The sequence below is a fragment of the Triturus cristatus genome, chromosome 3_2 (genome assembly GCF_964204655.1).
Source record: "Triturus cristatus chromosome 3_2, aTriCri1.1, whole genome shotgun sequence".
Classification (NCBI taxonomy): domain Eukaryota; kingdom Metazoa; phylum Chordata; class Amphibia; order Caudata; family Salamandridae; genus Triturus; species Triturus cristatus.
In genome coordinates this window covers 1,083,767,279-1,083,795,202 of record NC_140584.1, presented here as the reverse complement: position 1 = coordinate 1,083,795,202, position 27,924 = coordinate 1,083,767,279, and the positions used below count along the sequence as shown (strand labels likewise).

The window sequence follows — 27,924 nt, the reverse complement described above, 5'->3', positions numbered from 1 at the left end:
CACAGGGATCGACGCTGAGTCCCACGCTTTTTATTATCTACATACAACCCCTTGTGGTGGTGGGGAAAAGCAGAGGACTGTCATTAGTATCTTATGCTGATGACACTCAGCTGGTTATCTCCTTCTTCAACACATCTAACAATAATCTAATCAAATTGCAGGATGATATGCTGGCTGTAGCAGAATGGAGGTCAGCCAATTTTCTACAGATTGATGCCAGCAAATCAGAAATTTTGTGGTTGAGAAAAGACACGCTATTATGGACAGACCAGGGGTGGCCAGAAGTGCTGGAGTCCGCGCCCTCACCTAAGGAAGCGGTAAAAAACCTGGACGTATTATTTTTTTTTTTTGGGACATTTCAATGCAAATATCAAACAGACCAGCTGAATACCATAGATGCAGTATTTTGTAGGTGAGTCCACTGCACACACAGTAAGAAAAAGAATGAAATGAACTCGGGGCATTACATCCGCCACTTCGAAAATCCCATACATGGTGTATACACTTTTCTTGTCTTGATGTACTCATATTATACCATATGCATGAAAAACATAGATGTACCTGCTATACCTCTGCCTGAGAGGGCCAAAACTAAAAGAACACTTCCCCGGGCGTATGGGTTGACTGCGCCTTGTCCTTCGTAGCCCAAACAAAAGCGGTGGCAGGGGTTTGCTTTGGGCTTATATGCAACTTAAGCCTTTGTTAGGGTTTTTCAACCCACAAATACGCCAGATCATAATGCAAGCTACGATCCTGTCCAAATTAGACTATTTCAATTCCTTGTATCTAGGCGCAAATAAATCTGGGATACAGCCTATGCAGAGGGTACAAAATGCGGCAGCGCGCACTCTTTGCACTCCCTAAATCTTGCTCAGTATTGAAACTCATCCCCAAATTACACTGGCTACTGGTGGACAAGAGAATTAATTTTGAGACCCTATGCATTGCCCACAAAACTTCATCCACCCAGCGCCCCCTATTTTATCAGATCTTCTCTTTCCTTATACACCGCACACTGCATTCCGCGGATTTGCATTTAGCATGCGTCCCTCGAGTTCAGAGAAGTACGGGGGGACGTTCTTTCAGGGCGCTGGCATCAGCCCTCTGGAACTCCCTACCTGTGACCATTAGGAGTATCCAGAATCATGCGGCTTTCAGAAGGGCCATAAAAACCTGACTCTTCCCGGTCTAGTGGTTGCCTCTCGCTTTCTCCACTTTGCAATGTTATTTCTGGATTCAGCGCTGGGCCGTTCAGTTGCTGGGGCAGCTACGCACTTTATAAATCTAGTACTATAACATCCTGTTCGTTAATAAGGTCCCAAGTCTCAGGTATGCACACTGCTATTCGGATTTTCATTGGCTCCATATCTGGCGGCACGGACATGAAAGAAACTGACTTCAGTGCACGGAGGTGGTGCAGATTAAAGGTCCCTGATGTCACATCTGTGGTGGGATGGATCCAACACAATCACATGATCCCACCTGCCCATGTTCAGAAGAATTGCTTTGAAAGCGTCCTGATCCAGTTTAGTGCCTGGTAAAAATCATAAGGTGAGAAATCTGATAGTCTCTACCAGAAAAGGTGTTACCGAAGGTCAGTAACTTGTTCTTTAGCATTAACTGTTAATGTACCAATTGCACTTTTATTTTTGGAAGTGCTATCATAAGTAAACTCAAGTAATAAATATGTGCATAAAAGAAAGAAGAGCTTGGTGAAAATTTAAGCGAAAGCAAAGAAGAGGAAGATAAACAGAAAAACAAGGCACCCGTGGGAAAAAGGAATTGAAAAGAGATTAGGAAGATCAGGAAGAGGTTAGGTAAGAGTCATTTGTGTCCTGTAAGGGCCAGCAGAGGCTGACTATAGGAAAGTGCCCTTTTTGACACGGTTACTATTTACTTTTTGCCTGGTTTTTGATGCAACTTTAAAAGTGTGCTGGGTTCCTGCTGACCAGGTCTCCAGCACCAGTGTTCTCTCCCTAAACTGTACCATTTGTTCCACTTTTAGCACAACTTTAAGCTCCATGTAAGTCTCTAGTAAATGGTACTGCTGGTACCTAGGGCATTGGCCCTAAGAAGGGTCCCTAAGGGCTGCAGCATGAATTGTGACACTCTAAGAGACCCCTCACCAAGCTCATGCGAACTGCCACTGCAGTCTGCATGTCTTGGTGTAGAGAATAGTAGTCTCGACATGGCACACACATTTGTGCCTTGCCTACAACAGAGTGCATGTGGTATAGGTAAGACACCCCTGCAGCAGGCCTTAAAGTCATAAGGCTGGGTACACTATACCCCATGTGTGGGCATATCTGCGTGTGTGGATGTGTCCCTGTGATATCAAAGTCAATTCGTAGACATCACCAGTGCACAGGGAAGCCATGATGAGTACATGGGCTAGACACTCTTGATTAAGAGTTCCCCAGCTACATGAGGCTTCACTGTACCACCAGAAGCTCGATACCAAACATCTCGTCTTATTAAACCTACACTGATGCTAGTGTTGGAATTATTAAAAGATTCACCCAGAGGGCACCTTAGAGATGCCCCCTTAAAACATACCCACCACTAGTGTGTTGACTGACTGGTCTCAACCAGCTAACCACCATATACAAATTTCTGACCCCCTGGGGTGAAATCCTTTGCTCTCAGAGGTCAGGAACAAAGCCTGCTGTGGGCGAAGATGTTTTAAACCTCCTCCAAGCAGGAACTGCATACCATGGCGGGAAGCTTCAAAGGCCTCGCCAGCTTTGTTATGCGACCAAGGCCTCTCAAGATTGTGGAGATGATGCCAACCCCCTGTCCTGACCCCACTTTTTGGCGGCAAGACAGGTGGAAACATTAGTAAGATTTGGCGGTGTGCCAGCACCACGCCTAAGGTAGACTAGCTGATGTGAACACCACCTTTTCAAATTCCTCCAGCTTGTTTTGGACAGAATTAGCCTGCTAAGGTCATGGTTATGCCCACTAACCACAAGAAGTGGTTATATAGAGGGTGTAGACACCCTAAAGGTAAGTAGCTGTAGGAAGCTGGCTCTGTATATACTATTCCAAAGTGAGGTATAGTGTGCACAGAATCCAGTGGAACCCCAAAGGTAGGCAGAGGTAAAGTTAGATAGCACCTCACTCTCTATTTGTGGTTGAGCAGTAAGGCAGTATCAGAGGACAGTGTTAAGCATTTGTTGTACACGCTCAGCAAATTAATTCACACACTCAAAGACTGAACTTCAGACCAATTGTTTTTGTATCAAAAATATTATTTGTTATTTTTATTTTCTAGAAACAAACAAGCCTGGCACAGGTAAGCAATAAATACTTTACAGTAGTAATGCAGTTTGTAAACAATTTTAATTGAAATTGGATAAGCACTTCGTTTTGACGTACACAATGGTAGCAGAGAAATGCAATTCTTTGTAAATACAGTATGTAGATTTGAATGGGCTTTTTAGTAAAATACGAGAAGTTACTTTTTAGATTACTTTTCTTACTCCGAGTAGTATACCTGGATACTACTCTGGGACATTTCCCGAAAACCGGTAAGTAAAACAGTTTTGTATAAATAGTAAGATTTTAAAGAATTTCTTTAGGTTTTCACACTCCACACTTAAAACTTTTTAAAGAAAAACAGTCAATGTTATCCTAGGGAGGAAAATAGTGTTATCGGTTTTGAGGTAAGTATTTGGTAGTGGGAGTTGAGGTTCTAGGGGTAGACTCATGGGTCCCCCAGGTTCGAGGATGCAGTCTAGTAACAACCTCCGCGGCACTAGGGCGGCTGGGTACGGAGTGCTGATGCTCCATGTTATTCAATGGGGCATAGGGGGCCTCCGGTTGGTGGCTGCTGGCGAGCAGGCCACTTGGTTGTGGGAGCAAAGCTCCTGGACTTTCGCTCAGGGCAAATGGGGAAACAAAGTAGCACCAAAGGTGCACTCTCAGCAGCACTAGGGTGGCCCGGTGCGGGGTGCTGTTTCGACATCGGGCGTCTTGTTTGCAATGGGGAACCTCCGGTTTGCAAAGGCACTGCAGGCTTAGGGACGAAGGTCTTCTGGGTGCGGCAACCACTTCGAGAGGTAAGTTGGGAAGTTAGGGGTTGGTTAGGCACCGTAGGTTTGGCCACCTAAGGCCGTGGGGTGTCGGGTGCAGGGGTACCTTTTGGGGTCGGATCTTCTTACCAGCTCCTGGTTGCGGGGGGACCTTCAAGATTTAGGCTGCAGGCGTCGCCTGGAGGCTTGAGGCAGGTCAGGGGTCGCCGGATCTCGAGTCAGGATCGCTGGGGTGACCTTCTTGTGGTGTTGGCCCACTCGAGCTCGGGCCGTGGACGGTGGGTGCAGAGTGGGGTGGATTGCGGTGTCCGGCTGGAGCCAGAGGTTGCAGATGAACAAATCCGGTGATCACGGGAGACAAGTCTTTGTGATTGAAGGCAGGCAGGTCCTCCGGGGTTTTCGAGGTTGCCGGCTGCAGGACAAACCGGGATTCGCAGGAGCAGGTTCGAGGGGGGAAACAGGCCGGTAGGGCTGGGGCCAAGTCAGTGGGCGTCTTCCTCTTGTTAGCTTCTGCATGGCTGTTTAGTCCTTCATCTTGTAGTTTCTTCTTGTCTGAGGAAGCAAGGTTCAGGGGAGACCCTAAATATTAGATTTAGGGGCATTATAGGTAGGTAAAAGGTAGTGACAAATGGGTCCCTTCCCTGGGGTGGGTACACCCCCTATTATGCCACCCTCCAGTGGGAGGGGGGCATGAGCCTGTCCCTTGTTGGCTGAGTCCCCCCATCTGCAAGATGGTGGGGACTGAGTTTTGTGCTTCACCTCGCCTCCCTCAACCTGAGGGGTGGAGTTGGCAGAGGTGGGCACACCTCTCTTCCTCACTTGTTTTTCCCGCCGGTTCTCCCACCCAAAGTGGGGGTCAGAACCAGTGGGGACCAGTTGCTGAAAGCGACAAGTGGCCTGGGGAAGCTCACAAAAGCGGCAAGCCTTTGAAGCTTCCCCTTCGTGAACCCTGCCCATCCTGGGGGAGGAGGTTTAGCACCTCGTCCCAAGAGAAAGGACAGGGGAACCCTACTCACCAACAGAACCAGGGTAATGGTTATATAAGGGGAAACAACGGTTCCTGTGGACCCATAAAAAATGATTCAAGCAATCTAATTTGCACAATCGCAATAAAAAGAGGGTAGAATAATGTCAGAGGGCAAGGAACCACCAACACATTTGTACAATTATGACTTGTTTTATAAACACAACAGACTTATTATATACATTGTTTAAATGTACAATAGAACAGATATTTGTGCACTGTGTCCCAAAGTGAAAAATGGAACCTAATCGTAAGTGACAGGGTGTATATTTATAAGCAAGGTTTCCATAAATCTTAAAACTCGACCATTCTTGTATAATTTCTTTGTAAACAGCAACTGTAATATATAATAATACGCGCTGGGCAATGGTTCGCTCTTTCAGCTTGTCGACGGCGTTTCGACCCTCTATCAGTACGGGGTCTCCTCAGGACTAGTGATGCAGGGACATCTGGATTGCTTAATGCGCAGCCTTGTGAACTAGTGATGACACAAGTGAGAAGTGAAAGGGTATTACTCACAAGAGGACTCGGTGTGAGGAAAGGCTGGCAGTCAGGGGTACGGTTTGGCCGTCCGGCTCTTTACATCAACTCGCTATAGCCATAGCAGTATGGTTAATCCCTGATAAGGACGATACAAAGGTCATTGTACCGTCCTTGAAGCTGACTCGCGCAGCTTGGGAATACAGATGCTGTGATTCTTCGCGCACAGAATATCATCCAGACCTACACAGTGCATTGTCACTGTTTCCAGAATTTACCAGGGATTAACCATACCGCTATGGCTATAGCGAGTTGATGTAAAGAGCGTGCACGTGGATGATGCCCACAAGGATTGCATCTATTGCCTCTATCCCAACCATGAGGCAAAACAGTGTAAGATTTGCTGCATTTTTTCCACAAAAACCCTTAAGGACAGAGAGAGTAGACTTTTGTTGTGGCTGAAGAGGAAGCAGGGAGCTTCATCAGATGAGAGCGACACATCCTCTAAGACTTCTAAGAGGCCCAGGTCGCCTGAGGGCCAGCCTGAAGAGAGCAGGAAACATTCAAAACTCTCTCATCTGATTAAAAAAAAAAACCTCTATCGAAGGAGAAACAGCCTAAGGTCTCCTTGAAGATAAGTTCCCCTCATTCTGCAAGGACATCTAAGGAAAAACCGGAATCTTCCAGTCATTCCAGCCAACAAATAAGTCATAAGTCCTCATCGTCAAGTTCACCATCGACGCCTACTACTTCGTCATCACCGACGACGACAACACTATCGTTGTCGAGACCGTCCACGGAGCTGACTACTTCAACGGCGAGTATTAAAAGTTTCATTACCTCTATCGACGACGACTCCGCCGATGAAAACACCACCGTAGACAAAGTTTTCATCATTGAAGACACTGTCGACGAGGACACCACCGTCGCTGAAAATTCCATCGTTGACGGGACTGCCGACGAAGACACCACTGTCGACGAAGTTTCAGTCGTCGACAAAAATTCCAGCATAGACTGACACCATCGTCGATGGCCCCTTCATCATCGTCGACAGCTGCATCGTCGACGGCGACTCCTCCGTCTAAGACCATACCACCGTCCTCGGCGATAATTCCACCGTCGACGGCCTCGACGTTATCATCATCGACAGAATCGTCGACGATGATCCCAGTTTCATCTACGGGCCCGTCGACTACGTTTTTGCAGCCTACACAGCATCAATTTCGGACACCAAAGTCCACTGCCTCAAAGTCATCTATTGGATGTAGAGGACACTGAGAATGATTAGGATGATGATGGTCCTTTTGGGACAGCTCATAGCCCTTCTAAAATAAATGTGAAATGTCAGGAAGAGGATGAAGTCTATTACGATAAAGAACAATATTGTCAACAATATCCAGTCCCTCCCACACAATATCATCAATTCAGATACTATCAGCGACCGTGGTAACAACCTGCTCAACTGTCTCCAGTCCTTTTAGGAGATTTACAGAGAATGTTAGTGGATTACAAAAGGAGGTTTCCTCCTTGAGAGGACCGCGTTGCAGTGCCTCCACCGGTGGCTCCTCCGACACCATCACCACCTCCTTCGTCCAAGCCCGGACTGACGCCACGTTTCATTATTCCTCTGCCTCCCAGAGACTATCCTACCACCTCTGAAGAAGAGCCTGAGGAAGGAGAGATTCATTAACCTCCTCCGCCTGCTGATGAATGGGATGACTATATAGTACCAACGCCGTCACCCCCCCCCTCCTCGTCGCCCTTCAGACTCACCTCCTGAAGACAATGGAGGTTTCCATGATATAATGGACAGAGCCGCAGCCAGATTCCACTTTCCTAGGGTTAAAAAGCAATCAGATAGCTTTTTTATGATTTTAAAGAACTGTCAAGAAAGACAGTCAGGTCAATACATATAATTGACTGTATTTGGCAAGAGGGTGTTAAGGTGATGAAAAAACACCAGCCTCTGTGGTTCCAGTGATACCAAGACTGGACAAGAAATACAGGGCGCCGGAGGATTCCCCTGCATTTCTTACAGGTCACCCCAAACCAGACTCTGTGATCTCACAAGCAGCACAACGGAGATAAAAAAAAACCTTCTACTCCCCACCAGACAAAGAGGGCCTCCGGTTGGACTCCATTGGAAAAAGATTTTCTTTAATGGCGGCAATATCTATCACAGCTTTTAATGCTTTGGCCATACTGGGCCGCTACGACCGCTAAATGTGGTCCGATATGGGGACAATGAGAGATCTTCTTCCAGAGGATAATAAAGAAGTATTTAATAAAATCCTTGCAGAGGGGGAACGCCCAGCGGCCATGATCATTGACTGTGCAATGGACATAGCCACTACAAGTTTTCGCCAGCTAGCTGGCGCAGCATTTCTAAGATGCCATGGTTGGCTAAGGGCAACATCCTTTCGCCCGGAAGTGCAGTCAAAGATTCTTGACATGGCATTTGACGGCGATAGCCTATTCGGCAGCCACATAGATGAGGCGCTTACAACAAAGAAAGATACGGACACTGCCAAGGCGCTAGGTACACTTCAATACCGTAAAGTGTCCTTTCAGGGAGTTCAGGCCGTGGTTTCTCTGGATACAGAGGGAACTACCAACGTGCCCAGACTTACCAACCCTATCAGCCACAATATTGCCAAGGATATCAACAACAATCCTACCAGCAATGGCTGGTTTCTCCAGATAAGGCTCCAGGCAAAAACGAGCTTCGCAAACCCGTGACTCCTGTCGCAAACAGTGATTCCAACAGGGTACCAGCTACTCCTCCCCCCCTTCCCAGCCTGTGCAAAGATTTCCAGCCACATCCATCAGTGGCGCAATATAACATCAGACAAGTGGGTACTAGATCTCATACCTTATGGCCACACTTTGGAATTTACCCGAATGCCTCCAAACACTCCACCTAGAGGATCGCACCCCCCTCGTCTTCAGTCAATCAAGAAGGAAGCAAAGATTATGCTCCAGAAAGGAGCGATAGAGTCCCATTTCTTCAGAGTGGGAAAGGATTTTACTCCTGTTTCTTTCTCATTCGCAAAAAGACAGGAGAGTGGAGAACTATATTAGACCTAAGGAATCTAAACAAATACCTCAAAAGTAAAACTTTCAGGATGGTCACGCTCTCCGAGATCCTGCGACACCTCAAGAACGGAGACTTTATGACCTCGTTGGATCTCGAGGATGCGTATTTTCATGTCCCTATACACCCAAAGCACAGAAAATTCCTCTGTTTCACAGTAGCTGGTACCCACTATCAATTCCGAGTCCTTCCCTTTGGCCTCAAATTGGCTCCACGAACCTTTACTAAATTTCTAGCTCCTGTGGCAGCAGCCTTACGGATCAAGGGTCATCAAGTATTCCCATACTTAGACGATTGGCTGCTGAAAGCCCCCTCAGCTCATCTAGTAAAGGCTGACACAGACTATTGTTTACAACTGTTCCTCAAATTAGGACTCTCAATCATCCATCAAAAATCATCAATCTCCCCAAGTCAGACAATGACTTTCCTGGGGCCAACTTGTACACCATTCAGAACAAAGCCTTCCTCTCCCAGGAAAGGCAACAACGGCTACAAGCATTGGCGCTCAACATATCCCGAAAAAAATATAGAAGAGCTTCAATGTCAATGGGTTCAAACCACGGGGTCATTCGACAATGTGGTATCGATCACCGCACGCATGAAAGAGGCATTCGAATGGTGGACGCTAGAATTTCATCTGTCTCAGGGCCTCTCCTTTCTACCAGTGATTCCACAATACATAGTCACAACAGATACATAGTCACAACAGATGCTTCTATGGAAGGTTGGGGGGGGGGGGGGGGGTCTGCAGATTCAATGAAAATGATCCTCGACCCAACCTCAAATGCATATAAACTAGGCCTGGGCAAAATTTCCGTTCCGTTCGCGGAATTTGCGATAATTTGGCAGTTCCGCGGAGAGCGCGGAAATGTCAATTTCCGCATTCCGCAGCTTTGCGATAATTTGGTTCTTGCTCGCGCTGTAAAATAATACATTCTCACGCGCGTGCGATCGCCTTACCTGAATCCCCGCGTTCGCCGACAAGTTTTCCCGATCTGGTCGCGTTCTCCATGAGATGTTGTATTGTTTTAGCCATTTGCGCTGTCTCGCGACAGTTCGCGTCCACAGTGACGTCATGCGTCGCGCGATCACGTCTTTCTTCTCGCGATCATGCACCGCGAGACAACTGAAAACAAGATGGCCGCGCCCGCGAGCAACCGCAGGGGTAAGTTAGCGACCCGCAACCATGCAGAAAATATCGCGAACGGACGAGAAAAAAACTTCCGCATCTTCGCGATATTTCCGCTTGTTTGCGGAGATTTTTAACATTTTTGCGATAATTTGCAAAAGTCGCTTTCGCAAATTCCGCCCACTCCTAATATAAACAGGTTAGAATTGAAAGCCATTTTTGTCTCCCTTCAGGCCCTGCCTCTGATTCAGGGCTCATTGGTGTTGATTCGCATGAACAACACCACAAGCATGTTTTACATCAACAAGCAAGGAGGAACCAAATCCCGCTCTCTCTCACAAGAAGCCCAGCAGCTTTGGAAATGGTTAACCCTTCACAAGATATCTCTAACGGCAGAGCATGTGCCTGGGCTCCGGAATACCTTAGCAGACTCCTTAAGCAGAACAAAAACAAAAGACAGCTGCCACGAATGGGAACTGGAACAGACCCAATTAGACAGGATATTTGCAATCTGGGGGAAACCAGCGCTAGATCTGTTTGCGACCCAAATCAACTCCATATGCCGATTCTTCGCAAGCAGATTCCCCTCTCCCAAACTCTTGTGGGAATGCTCTTTAGATGTGCTGATCAGGGATCTATGCATACGCTTTTCCCCCATACCTCTAATACCCAGAGTCCTCACGAAGTTGAAATTGGAACACTGTTGCCTTCTCCTAATAGCCTCCAGGTGGCCCAGTCAGCATTGGTACACGGAGCTTCTTCTCTTCTCAGAAGCTCAGCACATCCGCCTGTTACCAACACTGTTGACCAGGAACCAGGGTCAGATATGTCATCCGGAGCCAGCAACCCTGCAGCTGCATGCGTGGCTCCTGAATACTTCGAATTTAAGGATCTAATCATTTCACAAGAATGCAAAGATATCATTGCTAAGTCCCAAGCTGACAGCACCAACAAGTCTTATAGACTGAAATGGAAGCGATTTTGTCCATGGTGCTGGCGTAATGAAATACATCCTTTTCTTTCTGCCTCAGAAGAAGTATTACCTTATTTGCTATCATTAGCTAAATCTGGATTGGCGTACTCTTCAGTAAAAGTTCACCTCGCTGCTATATCTAGATGTAGACGCTCATCCAAATACCCATCCTTATGCTCGTCAAGAATCATAAAGCAATTTATGAAAGGTCTGTTTTGAACTTTCCCACCTATCCGAGCTCCACCTTCGGAATGGCATTTAAATGTAGTTCTATCACGATTCCTAAAACAACCCTTCGAGCCCATCCATAAGGCAGATATAAAATACTTAATCTGGAAGCTGACTCTCCTTTTAGCCCTCACATCAGCGAGAAGGGTTGTTAAATTAGAGCCTTTACCATAGTGCATCCTTTCCTCCGCTTCACGGACGAAATGGTCATTCTCAGGACGAATCCTAAATTCATACCTAAGGTTCCCTCTCAATTCTACTTGAATGAACCACTCATGTTAAGAGCTTTCTTCACGAACCCTTCTACTCCTGCAGAGAGAACACTTCACTCTTTAGACGTCAAAAGATGTCTTAAGTTCTACTTACAAAGGACTAAAGCTGTACGCAAGTCAGACCAACTATTCGTAGCCTATGGGCAAGGCGGTCTGGGCGGTGCGTTTTCTAAAGCTACTATCGCCAGATGGATAGCAAACAATCCAATTTTGTCATGACAAAGCTGGCAAGTCATTGTCAAGAACAGTGAAAGCACACTCCACTCTGGCAGTCTCCTAATCAGCTGCCATGTTTGCGGGAGTGCTGCTAGAGAAGATCTGCAGAGCTGCAACGTGGAGAACAACTCACACGTTTACGCAGCATTACAGCCTGGAATAAATGCAGCGTGATGACGTAGCCGTAGGACAGGCAGTGCTGCAAAACATGTTCCAATAAGGTAAGCCTCTTTAATTAGAGGATTTATATTTAATAAAAAGAATGTTCATGTATGTTTTATAGTGTTTACAAGTCTTATGTTTCAATGACATGTTAAGGAAAATATTTATAAAAAGACCATTGCCTTTGCTATATGAATTGTCTCAGCACCAGCACTGTTACAAGACAAACTGATGATCTATACATTGCAAGACGTTTATACAACTACCCACCAGCCACTAGAAGTGCTTTTTTATATATATATATATATATATATATATATATATCCCCCAACACAACTGCAGCAGTCTTCAGTACGCAGTAATTCAGTACTTCAGTACGCAGTAATGCATGAAGATAAGTACAGAGCCAACACTATTTCAGAAAGCATATATTTAATCCACACACGGCAACCAAAGTAAAACCCAACACGTTTCGGAGTTCACGCACTCGTTGATCACGGGTTAGGCAAATGCTGACTTCCTACCATATTTAAAGGGACAGAGTGCGTTACAACAGACATAAAGAAAATACTTTGCATTGTTTTATGAATATAATTTAAAAAAAAGCAGAAAGTATGCGTTTAAACATTGCACAGTTTTGGCATTTGTAAAATTGTGTATTTACAATTTGATCTAAAGTCCGTTTAAAAAATAATCAAAGTAAGGACATTACAGTGATTTTTATAGACATTTCTAGCGTGTTCACAACCTGGTGTTGTACCCACAATTGCATGCAGTTAATGTTTCGTTCACTATCGTGAATTGGCATCTTCATGATACAAGATAACCATTATTTACTATTGCATCATTGCGATACGCAGTTGTGTGCTTCTAACGCTTGTCAATAAAGTTTTCAATTTCCCCAGTGGGCAAGGCAAATTCAGGACAGATGAAAAATGTGTAGTAAAACACTATTACTTAACCAAATGCTATATTTCAATCATCAATTCTGCCCATGTGATCTTTTCCTAGAACTAGTTCAAGAAGGGGTAAAAACCACCATTCTAACACCTTTAAAGAGACAGCAATTTCAAGGTTGTAAACAATAAAGCCCAAGTGGGCATACCAGGAAAGTGTCTCAATGTATACGGGCAACATCGTCAATGTCTCCAAAACGTAGCCACAAACTAAAGATATAACCGCTCTTCTTCTTCTCCAAACATATTCGTCTGTAACAAACAAAAAACAAAGCATTAGTTAAAATCAAAATATTTACAACACACTATATTAAAAAGGCATTAGCCTATACAGGAGAAAAGAGGTTATGCGTTAAAGACTGCTTCACCCCAAATGTACTGCCATCTCCTCATCCATATTCAATCCATTCGGATGCAGGGTATTATATTTAATAATAATTTTGGGCTCAAGTCTCCTCAGTTCAAGTATCCGATCACCCCCTCGCTCAAGTGTTGGTAAGGCATCAAGTACAACAAACTTAAGTAAATTGCAATTCTGCGAGTGATGAGCCTTAAACTGACGTGCCACCGGGTAATAATTCCGAATGGCCCACATGTGCTCCAAGATGCGCTTTTTAGCTCTGTGAATAGTGCTGCCAATATAGGCCAATTTACACGAACATACCAGGGCATAAATAATATTCGGAATTACAAGTCAGGTGTTTTTCAATCAAAAATGGTTGTTTTTCAGTAGACCGTTTGACTGACCACTGCTACTAAACTTGCACGCCTTGCACTGACTGAATGTATAAAAACCTTTTATGGTACTCTTTGGTTTGTTAGTCTGTATCAAGGAGTGACATAGAGAATCTTGTAGAATCTTGTAGAGAACGAGCCTTTCTAAAAGTGATGCCTGGATTCTCGCCAATTGCTGATGCTAGATCAGGATCCATTTTTAACACATTTGAATGTTTTTTTAGACTTTTCTTAAGGTTCAAGGCTTGATTATTATACCTGCTAATAAACCCAATTTTCTGTTCAGAAGTTTTTTTGACTTTGGGGCACAGTAGATCGTTCCTATTTAGGTTCATAACCTTATCAACTGCTCTCTGGATAGTTTTCTTGTTATAGCCTCGTTCCCTGAATCTTTGTGACATTCGTTGAACCTCATTGTTAAATCCTTCACTTGTGCTACAATTCCGCCTGGCTCGCATAAGTTCGCCATACGGAATGCTTTCAATCAAGGAGTGAAGGTGACAACTCTCAGCTTGCAGTAGACTGTTGCCCGCTGTTGGTTTTCTGAACAGATGGCTAGTAAGTTTATTATTTTGGACGGTGAGTTTAAGATCACGAAACTCAATGGTCTAATTGCTGGTGTGGCTGCTAAGAGAGGTTCAAGGTTTTATTGTTGAGAATGGTAACAAACTCAAGAGCTTCCTCCCGAGTGCCATTTCAAACGCAAAAAATATCATTGATGTAGCTTACCCAGAGGACTGCATGGGATTTAAAAAGACCAATGTTATTGACTACCTGCTCCTCCCACCAGTTGAGGTAAAGACCTGCAAAGCTGGGGGCGACGTAGGTACCCATTGTCGTCCCATTGGTCTGTCTAAAGATGGTACCATTGAATAAAAAGAAATTGCTTGTGAGACAAATCATATTAATTTCTATGATCATTTTAGTGTGGAGCATGTAGGATACGGATCTCTTCAAAAAATGCCTACACGCATCTATCCCCAACTGGTGGGGTATACAAGTATAAAAACTATTAACGTCTAGACTTAAGAGAAGGTACCCCTCTTTCCATGCCAAATCATTGATGCATCTCAAAAAATCACTTGTGTTCCTTATGTACGAAGGGAGAGCATGTACAAGGGGTTGGATGAAATGATCCACGTACTTAGACGTGTTTTCCAACATGCTTCCCCTGGAATAGACAATGGTCTCCCTGGTGGATTCATGGCATCTTTGTGTAATTTCGGTAATAGGTAAAGTGCCGGTATTTTGGGAGATTTACATTTCAAAAATTGGAATTCCTCAAGTTCTAAAATTGCCTGGTATTCCACTCATTAAGCTTCCCTTCGTACGCTGTTTCTTTTGTAACATTCCTTAAATGATTTCTTATACCGTTGTACATCGTTGAGTTGTTTCATGCCTTCCTCTAACAGAAGTCCACTTGCAGGGTCCATACAGGACAAGATTTGTGTGCTATCCGGACCACATTTCCCACAATGCAGTCTCATTCGAGCTTCCCATTGGTGGGTGTGCAATATGAAAAGGGCGAAGTGGGTTCAGCGTTTGCACACACCATCTCCGTTCAAGCCTCTGAAGAGAAGCATATGGAGCTTCGAGACTCGTCAGGCAATTCCATTACGGAGCGGCTTCTACAAGCGGATCCTCATCCCTGTCTATCATAAATAAAGCTGCTGATCGAGTGCTACTCACCAGGTGGACAACCTTTGGAGCAGAATGTAATACGCGTCCGTCCTGCCGCGGAGTGTGCACCACCCTGTAATGTTATGGGGGCACCCGACATGGTAACGATCATGTCGGCAATGTGGGCCAGCAGCGGCAAACAGGATTGAGGAGGAGTCCACTTGCAGGATCCATACAGGACAAGATTTGTCTGCTATCCGGACCACATTTCCCACAATGCGTAGTCTCATTCGAGCTTCCCATTGGTGGGTGTGCAATATGAGAATGGCGAAGTGGGTTCAGCGTTTGCACACACCGTCTCCGTTCAAGCCTCTGAAGAGAAGCATATGGAGCTTCGAAACGCGTCAGGCTATTCCATTACGGAGCGGCTTCTACAAGCGGATCCTCGTCCCTGCCTATCATAAATAAAGCTGCTGATCGAGTGCTACTCACCAGGTGGACAACCTTTGGAGCAGAATATATATATATATATATATATATATATATATATATATATATATATATATATATATATATATATATATATATATATATATATATATATATATATATATATATATATATATATATATATATATATATATATATATATATATATATATATATATATATATATATATATATATATATATATATATATATATATATATATATATATAATGATATGTTAGAACTCCCACAACCTCCGAGCGGCGAAGGAGAGACGGACCACAAGACTCTTCAGGCAAGGTGTTTATTCGACCATTTTTCTCAGCATAACAATATATATATATATATATATATATATATATATATATATATATATATATACACATACTAATCTGATTCAGGCATGTGAATCTATGAAAGATACCCCAATACTGGATAAGACATAAGTTCCTTACCTGTAACTGCAGTTATCCAGTATTGGTATCTTTCATCGATTCACATGCAACCCACCCTCCTCCACGGAGAGGCTCCTCTAGCATTATAGTACTACTAACCACACTTGTGATGGAAAATCTGAGGGATTCAGCCTCTCTTGGGAAGGTTCTAGAGCAGAGGTCTTCAAACATTTTTAGGTCCAGCCCCCCCGGCAATATTTTTTAGGAGCCGGGCCCCCCATCACAAAAATTTCTAGAAGTTGGGATTTAGCATCTTTTACAACCTTTTTATCCCCGAGGTGTTAGCTGACACACAATTTTCACAACAGCAAAACAATGTTAGCAGGGTTTTGTAAAGTTAAGGTTTATGAGTTGAAAATCTGGCCCACAACCACTGAACTCATTCAACGCCCTCTGATGGGAAACTTTCTTTTGGGGACAACCACCAGAAGGTCAGTGCATGCACCCCCAACTTTCAGGACCACATATAAAACCATGCAGCCTTATCTAGCGAACAAGCAGAATGATGGCAGACCTGACAACCACATCATTCTCAGGGCAAGGTCTTTGCTCTGAAAATACATCTCAATCAATTGAAATTCTCACTGCCATATATGTTTATTTTGTATTATCATATGAAAGCAGTATAGATACCTTGGGCCCTGGTGCAGGCAACAAAAATGACCTCCTTGACTAGAGCAGGGATAGGAATACACATCAAGTATTGGGGTTCAATGGGCTGAAACCATGTTAAGGCTGTGCAGGAGGCTTCTTGACAGCACTATCACAAATGAACAGGAATGGGTGCAAAACTGCAACAAATGGCCTGAAAATGCCGTATTATGGAAAATACTGTGGCAAATGGTCAAATGTAATTTTGCCCCAAGCTCTGAAAGTGCCTGCATCACAGCAGATTTGCAGTGGCCAAAGTGCTGTTAGCGAAAATGCCAGGACTCACAGAGATCTCTCAACTGAGACCACTGGACAACAAAGTGCAAGGCTGCTAGGTCATCAGCATTTGCACGGCGCAGTTATGCCTTGTGTAAGACCTCAAAGCACTCTATTTTTTTTTCAGTATATTTTTATCTAATGGTTCCTTTTTGTCTGGCTTTCGGGGTGTTCCTCTGCCTTTTAGAAAGAATCCCAGAAAAGACAGCATCACCTGGACCATCAGAAGGTTGACAGAAGTGACTCCAGAATTGTACCGTTTGGTGCGACCCAGAATTAGGAGAATTGGAGTGACTCGGTGTCTGCAATCTGAAAGCCAGCACGTGGTAAAGTTTCTGGATATTACTTTCCGAGTCACTAATATTCCTTTCCCTTTTGGTGGTGTTTAAACCCACCCAAGTTTAGTGAACCTTTCCCTGTTTCAAGTACGTGTACAGTCCATGGAACGGTTGCATGCCCTACGTGTGTGTGTGTATTTATGTGTGAAAGAATATTCGCTTGTCTGATAGTGTGTACACCTGTTGTACAAGTACTGTGCTGTGAGGCAAAACTCAATTTAAGATTGGCAGTGGTAAAAAAACAGAATATGGGGGAATAGGGAAATTATACTGCAGGAAAATGTTTAAACTTGACATACGAGTAGCTTCAAATGTCTAGACAGCTGTGCAGTGAACCAATGTAAAAGGCAGCAGCTAGGACGCCAAAAGGCACCAGCAAGAAAAGCTAAGGCCAGGGAAGAAGCACCGCTCTCACTGCAAAGCAGCATGTTTTATGTTTTATGTTTCATTTTGTATGCAAGTGAAATTCGCTGCCATTTCCTATGCTGCTGTGTCTCGGATTAAAGGAATGTCAAAGTTGAAGCCTCCACATAGTTATTTGCTCTGACTGCTGCCTCCAATAGAGAGTCCTGTTTGCGATGGCCATGATTCAAGAGAATAAACGGCAGTAAACATGCTTCACACGTCGGAATGAATGTGGGGAAATCTTTCTGTGAAGCGCGCGCCCCCCCTGAGATGTTTCCACACCCCCGATTGGCGGGCGCGACCCGCAGTTTGAAGACCTCTGTTCTAGAGGGTGCTGATTGGTTATAGTCTAAGTTTGCTCCTTTTTTTAAAAAGAAGGTTGATAAGCTATTGAATACATGGTTACCTCCATGATAGCCTATGGAAATTATTATTTACTGCTTTATTATATGTACCGTGGGACTCCCACTTCGACGACGGGGAATGATTCAGGCATGTGAATCTATGAAAGATACCAATACTGGATAACTGCAGTTACAGGTAAGTAACTTATTTCTTCATTTGCCACGGAAAAGGGAAATACAACCGACTCCATCAAAGGCTCTGTGTCCTGACGTCACCGCAGAAGACACCATCCACATCTCACACCACAACCCTGGTCTCCCCGACGGCCACCGTGGGTACCGTTGAGCACTGCACTCTGCACCGCCTCGCCATCCTGGTCTCACCGACACTGTTGCTGCTGCTAACTTAAGCACCCGTGACCGCATCGTGGCTGGAGGCACCACTCGTACGTTTCACGACGCATCACCTTGTCCCACACAACAGTCTGGGCCGACCGACTCCAGCTTCCGCTAACCGGCTCTGTCACTTGCACCGCAACCTGCCAGCTCCGCTTCGAGCACCGCCTTTCACTGCACCGTAAGCCTTTGTCTCACTGATGCCGTCTGAACGATAGTCACCGAGGCGCTGCCTGCAGCCCTTCGTGAGGGCACCGCACCCTGCACCGCTTCCATTTTGCAACGCAACTGTGACATTTGCCATGACCGGCTCACACTAATGTGCCACCCACAACGAGAAAGGTACTGTTAGAGTCTGTCCTCGCGTTCGCTGACCCGTACCGATGCGGTCGGCTGGAACTGTTAGATTCTGTTGTTTTCATCAACCAACTCGTACGAACTTTGTTTTTTGAGATATTTCTGCGATTTTAAGGATATCTTGCAAAGTATATATTTTTAAGTACTGTATGTTGGATTCTTAACGTTTTCATCTTGTTTTGGATATATAAAATATTGGATATTATTTTTAACTTGTGTGGCGTCCTTTTGTAGTGTTCTCACTGTATTACTGATGGTTTTGTGCAAATGCTTTACACACTGCTTCTGAAATAAGCCTGACTGATCGTGCCAAGTTATCAAGTGGGTGAGCAGGGGTTATTTTATGAGTGTAACTCCCTTGCCCTGACTAGGAAGAAGGGTCCCTACTTGGACAAATGTACCTACCTCTGCCAGTTAGAGACCCCCATTTCTAACAATGATGTACCTGTTTTGTGCGGTCGAAAAATAAACATATTTGCTATCCCTGCTGGGCCAGGTTTGTATATGTGTACATTGCTAGGTTACAGTGCTGTGTTTGAAGTAACATATCATGTTTGGGAGGATGGAGAAGAGTTATATACCAGATATTTTAATGTTTGTTCTGCTGTCCTTGATTTTATTCCAAATAAGTACTCTAAATTTCCAATGTGAAACACCTGCAGAATTCAGTATTCACCATTAAACATTTTAGCAAGTTACTTCATGGGTTGGGGGACCAAATCATTTTCAACTCCAGTGTGGCTCAGCATGGCTCAGCATAAAAAGGCTTGAAGACCACAGCATTGAAATGTGTTCCCATTGCCACTTTAAAACCATTCTAAATTGTATGTGTTTGGAGCAGCATTGCCAAGGAGGCAGCCAGGCCACTGACAAACTCTGTGGCCCATGAGTCTCTTCAGCCATAATGGCACGCAGGTACAAATGGACTTCTGGCAAGGAACATGGTGACCATCTAGCAGCGCGCATTACCTCCAGTTGTTAGGTCAAGTTTCTGACTTTCGGTGATGTGTTCATTGTAAATAGCACTTGCAACTGACCCAAGAGATCCCCCCTCTAGCAGACCTGGCAGCACAGTGTGATGGACTATTGGGGAAGAAGGCAGATGGGGGATTGATGAAGAGATCAACATGATTTAGGGCGAGAATAAGGGTGGCGGAAAGTCAGAAGATAGACTAGTAGAAGAGACGGTGGTGGAAGATGGGAAAATGTGTAAGGATAAAAGTTGCGGAGAGCAAAAGGATGAGAAAGGCTAACTGAAGAGGGAGGAGGTTAAGGTCTGTGATAGATCAGAAGAGGGAAGAATGAGTAGGTCAGTCATTAAGCGGGATGATTAATGAGATCCGTGAAGTCCTAATTGGTTTGAAGATGACAAACTGAGGAGGGACTCAGAAAGCTAAGGGGATGAGGAAGGTCCTGTTAGTGTAGGACAAATGGATGATGCACTTTGTGGCAGATACTTCAGGACTGTTTGGTGGAAGATAATAAAGAGAAGGGCAGCAGAGATTCCACATTCATGTACAAAGTCTCCTCAGTGACTCTTGTTTTCCACACTTTCGCTCTGCACAGGCTCACTTGGAGTACTTAAAAGAGCAATCTGAAGAAAGAGGCACAGAAATAGAGAATGACAGAGAGAGAAACCTAGAGACTGAAAGAAGCCTAGAAATAGAGCCTCAGACAAAGTGACCAAGACTCAGAGAAATTTAAAGATGGTAAGAGAGATGCTCCGAGGAAAACGAAGAGGGAGAGAGAGAGAGAGAGAGACATAGACATATTAGTGGTTCAAAGAAACTTAACTTACACATTTAATGCAAACAGACTTCAGTTCTTGTCTCTATTTGTCTTGAGATATCATGTTGTTTATGTGTATAGCTTTTTAAGCCTTCATAACATAATCTCAAAGCACAGAGGCAGTACGAGAGAGAAAACATGGGCAGGGCAGAGATAATGAGAAAGAAGAGTTGTGAATGAAACCGGTATTGCCCAAGTCATTGCTATATCACCAGAGAGACAACTTTGCTTTATAGGTAACCATTCTTAGTCATCTTCCAACAGGTAGGCAGTGAAGAAAAGGAGAAACAATGGGTGGCAGTGGGAATGAGAAGAGGAAGGAGATTTTTGGGGTGACAACGAAAAGATTGAGATAACCGCTTTGAAATCAACTTTGAAAAGTGATGCAAAGGTAGATCGGAGAGAGTCCCATTACAGTAGGAATCTACTCAGCTGCTTGGCAATATCTGAAGGCTGACCTCACATGAGCCTCCTCCTGATAGTAACATTTCACTGTGTGCCCACTGCTGAAGATGGAGTTTTGAAGGAAGACCTGAGATCATAGGAGGACAGAGCGCATCAAGGTTAGGTATTTTTTGTCTGTAGGGTTATGTTAGTAGGAGGAGCAGTGCTCAATCCAAAACTGTTTACTCAGTTGTTCTGATTCAGTACACATCAGTACTATTAAAAGCCATTTTACCATTGTGCTACTAATACATTGTTAAGTTTCTACTGAACATTCTCCAAGAAGTCCTATTTCTTTATCTCAATTATTCTGATTAGATATGAGATTTAACATGTTTCTCAATGCACTGTTGCTAAATAGTTCCCAAAAGCATTACTTACTATTCAGTATCCCCTGCTAATAATAATAGAGATGCATAGTTGGGTACTTTGTTGTTTAGTCATTTAAAGTCAGTGACAGCAAAGATTAAGTGAAATCCCACACTCTTTCACCACGAATGGCTATACACGGTTGACCCAGTCAGCCCCCTTGAGTTCCTCAACTGCCCCTCACTCACTGCTCAAAGTCTAGTAGAAGGATAAAGAGTGTGAACCACTGGACTTTTGAACTTGGTTTAATTTCTGCTCTTGCCACTATATTGGTGAACCCCAAAATGATCTGTAGCAAGGACCGTGCCAGCCTTAGGAAATGGCATAAAGCAAGGGTTTACCAGTCAGTACCCTGGTTAACTCTAATTTTTCTGGTAAGAGGCACATTCAATAATGACCCTTTGCTCTTAATTTCTGTGCTTCATGCGCTGTTAGCACCAGAAACCTTCCAAAGCAGAGTTGCATTTCAGGCTCTGGCACTAGACCAGTGTATCAAAAGCAATGACTACATGAAGGGAACTCGCAGTCACGATTAGCATGCAGCACCGCTTAATACAGTTTCAAGATTTTGTAAGTTACAGTGCCTGGACATGAGGCATCTTACTCATTAATAGCAGGAGGGTTGTTCCTTCGAACAAGCTTGTATTCGAACATAAACTTCTTAGTGCGGACAAATGCACTATGAACAGAACAATGGCAAACAATTGTGTTAAATCTGCACCAGATTAGAAAAAACTTCCTCTTACCGATTTGACAAGATCTCTGCCTTGCACATATCACCCTATGGATTACTGATTGGTCTGTTATTACCCTGTGTTTTGTGTACACGCACACCACACAGCATCCCGCTGCTCCCAGACTACGTTGGTGCTAAGTAACAGCCTAATTCTTTTACCTCGCCCGGGCTGAAAAAGCCTTTCATTTTTCCAAGAGTGATAAAGCAAGTAAGTAACATTAGGTCGGGTAATGAAAGGACCGATTATTGAAGTTCTTAGAGACAATTCAGTTTGTTGCCTTGATGGAACGTATTTACCACTATAAGTATATTGCGTAGTGGGAGGGGCCCAAAAAATTTCAAACTTCAGTGGTGGGGGTCTCACATTTTAAGCAGTGGAGGGAGCGGCATCTTCAGAACCTATGTCAAAACGTATTGTTGGGTGCTCCCTTCACTATTGTTGTGTTCTGCATAATGTGGGGAGTATTTCTCTGGACAGTATGTGGCCATTGGTGCATTTTAAAAGCACATTTGGCCAATAACATTGGTCTCAATTTAATATCCTTTAGTGGGGTTCAAGAGTTCTCCTTCAAGGATTTTTAGCAGAATCAATAATGATACCTACATTTTAATAAATATTGGCCGAGTAGATGAAGTGGGATGTGGAATACCCGGAACAATAGGTGGCAGATAGTGCATTCCAAAATGCACTGGGCTATTTGAATTGATCTCAACCTACAGGGACTTAAAGCGTGCTTCCAAAAAGAATGTTTTTCTTAATTGGTAGCAAATGGTGCAGTTTAACAATTGTTTGCCATTGTCCTGTTCATAGGGTGGTTTAATAGGTTTATTATAGAATACAAGCTTATTAGAAGAAACAACACTCTCGCTGTAAGTATAAGGATGCCAGATTGAATGGACGTTGGTAACATAACCAGAAGCCATGCAGTTTTTTAAAGGCAGAGATAGTGGCTAATGATGTACAAATACGCCTCCTTAAGTGAGTTAGGAAGTGAAAGAGCAATCGAGGTTGACAACCTGAGCAGGAACTACAGACTTCAAAGGCCCATATTTCATGTGTTCAGGTTAGGCCAAAGGAAGCCATACATTTCAGCAATGGTTCACCTCTCATGCTCCTGAAACCTTCTGCAGTCCCCTAAAGGCCAATGAGACCTTCAGTGAGCCCTAGTCGGCTTATCGCTCAAACCCTAAACAGACCAATACTTCGCACATGTGAGGGTGACACACGAACCACTTAGTTGGTTGCTGCCATAATAGAACTATAATGAATCGGCCCCCTTAGATCCAAGAGATAATTGCTCTTTCTAGTTTACATGAGGAATCTCCCTCCTGCCTTTCTAAAATATCAGTATAAAAAAATGAACTAAGTGGTGAAAGGAGATACAGTGAAGAAAACAGCATGGTATGATTTTGGCAGGCCTCATGTTTTTTCAATTTCAGCCCAGTTCTTCTCTACCTTTTGATCCTTGCGGAGGTCTTCTCTGACCTTTGAGCCTTGCTGAAAATAGCTTGTACAAATTTCTTTATAGCTTACCTTTATTGCAATGTTCTCTTGCTGGCCTCACACTCGCTATCAACTCTTGATCTCAGCTGTAACAAGATGCTTTCGATCCTTAGAATAGAAGCCAAATAGGTGTCATTTTCTATTCTAAACAATGTTTGATTCAGCCTCTCAGATTTTCTGTTGCAGCCATCAAAGTGGGCTGATTGAGATTGATTAACACTGGGGCTTAGTCTGCCCTTGGAGAAAGGATCCTTTGTCCACATTGTTCATTCAAGACTGCTTTTTGAGCCCTACATGAAACATCAAACTGCCCTTTACTACTTTTAGGTTGGTGACAATGTCTTGGCCTAATTTTGACCTTTACCATTGCACAGTTATCACCAGCAACCAAAATGTGTATCTATTTTAAGTCCAGCCAATGAGTAGCCTTACACATGCTTAACACGAACTAGAAATGTACTCTATTGGTGACAGGGGCGTTAGTCAACTCTGCTGGACACTGCAGCTCCCATCTGACCTGGGATACGAGAACCTTTGCTCATCTTCATCAAGAACTCTTCACCTTTGGCCGTGTTGGAACTTTGTAAGGAAAAATCAAACCACACTTTACTACTTTAATGCAGGTTGCAGTATCTCTAGCTAACTTTTTTGATTCCTGGGCACTTGGTGCCATTCTGCTGACCCTTAGTTCTGTAGACATATCACCTCACCTTTCTTTTGTCTACATTTTTTTAAGGTAGTGGGGACCACTGCTAACTAATGACTCTGCATACCTTTAATATATAATAGATAAAAATCCAAAGAAACCTTTTCATGCGGCATGGTCCCAAGAGGCCAATATGAGTAGCACTGAAAAATACACTCTCAACTAAAAAATACAAATAAAAAAAAGTCACCGCCCATTGTTGTGACTCTTGGTGTTCGAACAAGCTCCTCTCTCACCATGTGGGTTTTGGAAGTTTTCCTCAGCCTGCCCAGGATCACTCTCTGATCATACAGCAAATAGCAATATTTTAATGTACATAAACATCTACTGTCATGTGGTAGAGGCAGATATATAAAGCAGTGGAATAAGTTAAAGCAAGCCGTAAAGTTACTTCAAGAAAAGAGGAGTTTTTGTGTTAGATAGATCTGTATGTTGCCACAAGCTTACATAAATGTTCACTTCTTGTTACTCTTTCAATCTGCCTCCTTTCATAAGTAGCAAAAAATCCTAACTATCATGTAGGCAGTTGGGTGACAGAAGTTGATGATTTTAGCTGGGGCAAGTGTTTGCAATATTTTGTATCAATGTAAATGTGCTGTTGTTCGACTTCCCTTCACATCCATCTCTTAATATCTCAAGCCTAGTGTATTCCGTTATTAATGCCATAATGCATACACTGAAGTCAAGAGTAATCTCTACATATACCTGCACTCTCTCCTTCCTCTTTCATGCTGTTCTCCCAAGTCTTCATTTTGTTTTGTTTTTATTATTTATTTTCATTAATTGTGCTTTTCACATCTTTTGTTACAGCACCTGCGATTGTCTCTGAATGACAACGGCCAGTGCCATGTGCAGCACCTATGGTTCCAGACCATCTTCGACATGCTTAGGCACTTTCACACCCACCCTATCCCTCTGGAGTCTGGTGGTGCTTCTGACATTACCCTTCGCTGTTACGTTGTGGCTCAAAGCTCTCTGCCTGGTACGACGACTTCTAATTTAACTTACTGTTTACTTAGCAGATTATACAAACACTGTCCCGCCATGCCTCCACCACTATCTGTAATTTTAAACCTATTTGACGTGATGTGGTCATATCAGTGGATACCTTATATGAGGTTCTTGTACAGGTTTGCACAAGTAATAAGCAGTGATAGGTTTTTTTAGCAGGGAATGCTGGAATTGTGCTCTTTTTACAGTGTGCATGTATAGAAATCAAGATGCAGTTTGGAGTCCAATATGAAACCCAGTGATAACGCATTTGGATAAAACAAAGGTGGAGAGTCATTTAGCCAAGAGGTAAAATAGCCAGTTTTAGACTGGGGCATCAGAAAGATCCGCTATTAATGAAAGAAATGCTGATTGTTCTGGCTTGAGATTGGAGATGTGTTTAGGGCATTCAATCCGGAAGAGCAATCGAGCATTGTCTTTGGTAGGCGGCATCTACCTTCTTCAAGACTAGTAAAGTACAGTTGACATTATTGGTCTGTAATACCCAGGTTCAAAAAAGCAAGTTCAAAAGAGTAAGGCACCAGATGTCCCACGTAATCACTTAAGAGAATCAGAGTCATCATGGAGCCCTTGAGGAACGGCTTTGTCACAGTGGAGGTCTTTGTGAGGTTGATTGAATTTAGTTCTGTTTGTTCCATGAATGATGTGATCAAATCTTGGACTTTGCCTACCCTGCAAATCCCCAGGTTGGTGTTCATTAATTAGTATATTGTGATTGTGTGTAGAAAGTGGTTAGTATGTGGAACAATGCCAAGAGTTCCCCTGATACAGTCTGGTCAAAAGGCAGATTGATATTGTTTTTCAAGTTTGTTAAAAGTTGCAAAGCTCATGGGATGGTATAAAGATGCAACGCTTGGTTGTCTTGGCATAGTAGAACAGTCAAAAATTGCTATAAGCTCTAGGGTTCAGTCAACACATTTTGAGGAATGACCTGCTGCGAGGTTTCCTTTCATATATGACATTGATGGTGTTGAGCTTACATGGGACAATTGCTGTCCGTTTGTGTTGTGACCCAGTGGGCTGGTATTTGGTCAACAAAGTAGATGATGGACTTCAGCTGGGATATGGTTTACCATAGCTTATCCACAATGACTGTTGTGCACACAGTACAAATACCTAATGCTTTTGATTGTTAGGGAAACCTGAGAGGATTATTCCATTTTTAATTATGAGGATTTGATCATAAAAATGCATTCGTTTGAAGTGCAACTGTAGCAGTTACTCCTTACTGAACAAGACTAGATTAGAAGTGTTCTGAACCATTTCAAAAAGTGATTTAATGCTTTAAACTGTGTTGTGTTGCACTAATGTTCTATTGTTTGTCGGATGTTGGTCCTCACTCAACATTCCAGCGTTCTTACATAGAATGCTGGAGTTGAGATATTTAGCAGAGAGGAGGAGGTGTAGGAGCTGGTGCTTAAATGGCTTGGCAAGATAATAAATGCATATTTTCTCCCCACACTTGGTGTTGGAACATCATTATAATTGGTGATGAGTTGTCAAGCCATAAACCCAAGTGTATACAAGTGTTGGTTAGGCAAGTAACCACTTTAATCTTTAAAGGATTGCTTTGTAAATGTTTTTGAGGTTTATGATCTATTTGTTGATCATGTGTTTTAGTTTTTCTTGGTGAACCAACTTTAGGAGTAAGATCCCCTAACCTTGGATTTTTTTTATGTCTTTTAGTGGCTTTTTTGTACCAATGTAAGAAAACCTTCCATTGCTCTGGTGAAACCTTGCTTTTAGATTCCCTCTATTTGTTAAGATTCGTTTACTGTACATTACCTTCTCCTGCAAAGTGCTTATTCCTATGTGCCTCATTGCACGTATCCTAATTCCTTAAATACATGCACTTTCTTTTGCCTTGATGTGTGTACATAAAATGGACTAGGGTCCCCTTTAGTAGATCTAGTGACACTGGATTTTCCACTTCCCACTGGAATGTTTTACCATCAGTCACATGACGAAAAAGGGTTTAAGTTGCCTGCCAACGGATAACAATTTATACCCCAGAGGGCAGGATAGAAAGTGCTGTAGGAAAGAGGCATTGAGGAGTCTGGCAACTAATGACAGCTTATGCCCTGCAGGAATGGCAGAAGCTATACATTTGCATCTGTTGCTATGTGTGACATTTTCATAATTTCAGTGTAATCATGAGTGACATTTTAACAACTATGAGTGACACTTTCCCGCAAGGAAAATCAACCAATAAAGACGAGAAAATCATCTAAATATCAGAAATTACACCCATATGTGTAACGAGAAAATGAAGAAGATCTTAAAACTGCTGCAAAGCACCAGAAATGTAAGGGCACTAACCGGAGACTTCTCTCTGTACTCCTGCTGCACAGACGATTGACACCAACTCTACTTAATAATCTGAAAGTTATCTAAGCTTTATGAAATATTCTTTTGCCCTTAAAGTGAACTGCCTCAGTCATGGTCCTCCACAGAACTCATGCCAGCAACTTTATTAAAGTTTCTTACTTGGCCAACCCCACCTTCAAACCCTTTGAGCGGGCAGATGAGTTCTGTTGGTAATGAAGTTTCCATAAGCTGTTGTAAAATGCTTGTCCCAGTCCAGTAAACAGTGATCATTTACCAACATAATGGTTTCTAGAAATTGCGGTTTTCATTCTCTTCAGTGGTGCTATTGCCAGATCATAGTAGATTCAGTCAGATACCTATACTATCCATTTATAGTACTGGACCCAGACTGAGAAGTGCCAGTC

The 27,924-nt window shown here is 43.4% G+C and overlaps 1 protein-coding gene across 5 annotated transcripts in view; it reads left to right on the top strand.

Annotated features, from left to right (window-relative positions):
* SH2B2 (SH2B adaptor protein 2) overlaps nucleotides 1-27,924 on the top strand; it is a 505,642-nt gene that overhangs the window by 466,869 nt on the left and 10,849 nt on the right. For all 5 annotated transcript variants that reach the window (XM_085649839.1, XM_085649838.1, XM_085649836.1 and 2 more), the window contains one exon: nucleotides 24,992-25,163. In XM_085649839.1, coding sequence (XP_085505965.1) covers nucleotides 24,992-25,163 — 172 coding nt within the window. The remainder of the gene's footprint in view (nucleotides 1-24,991; nucleotides 25,164-27,924) is intronic.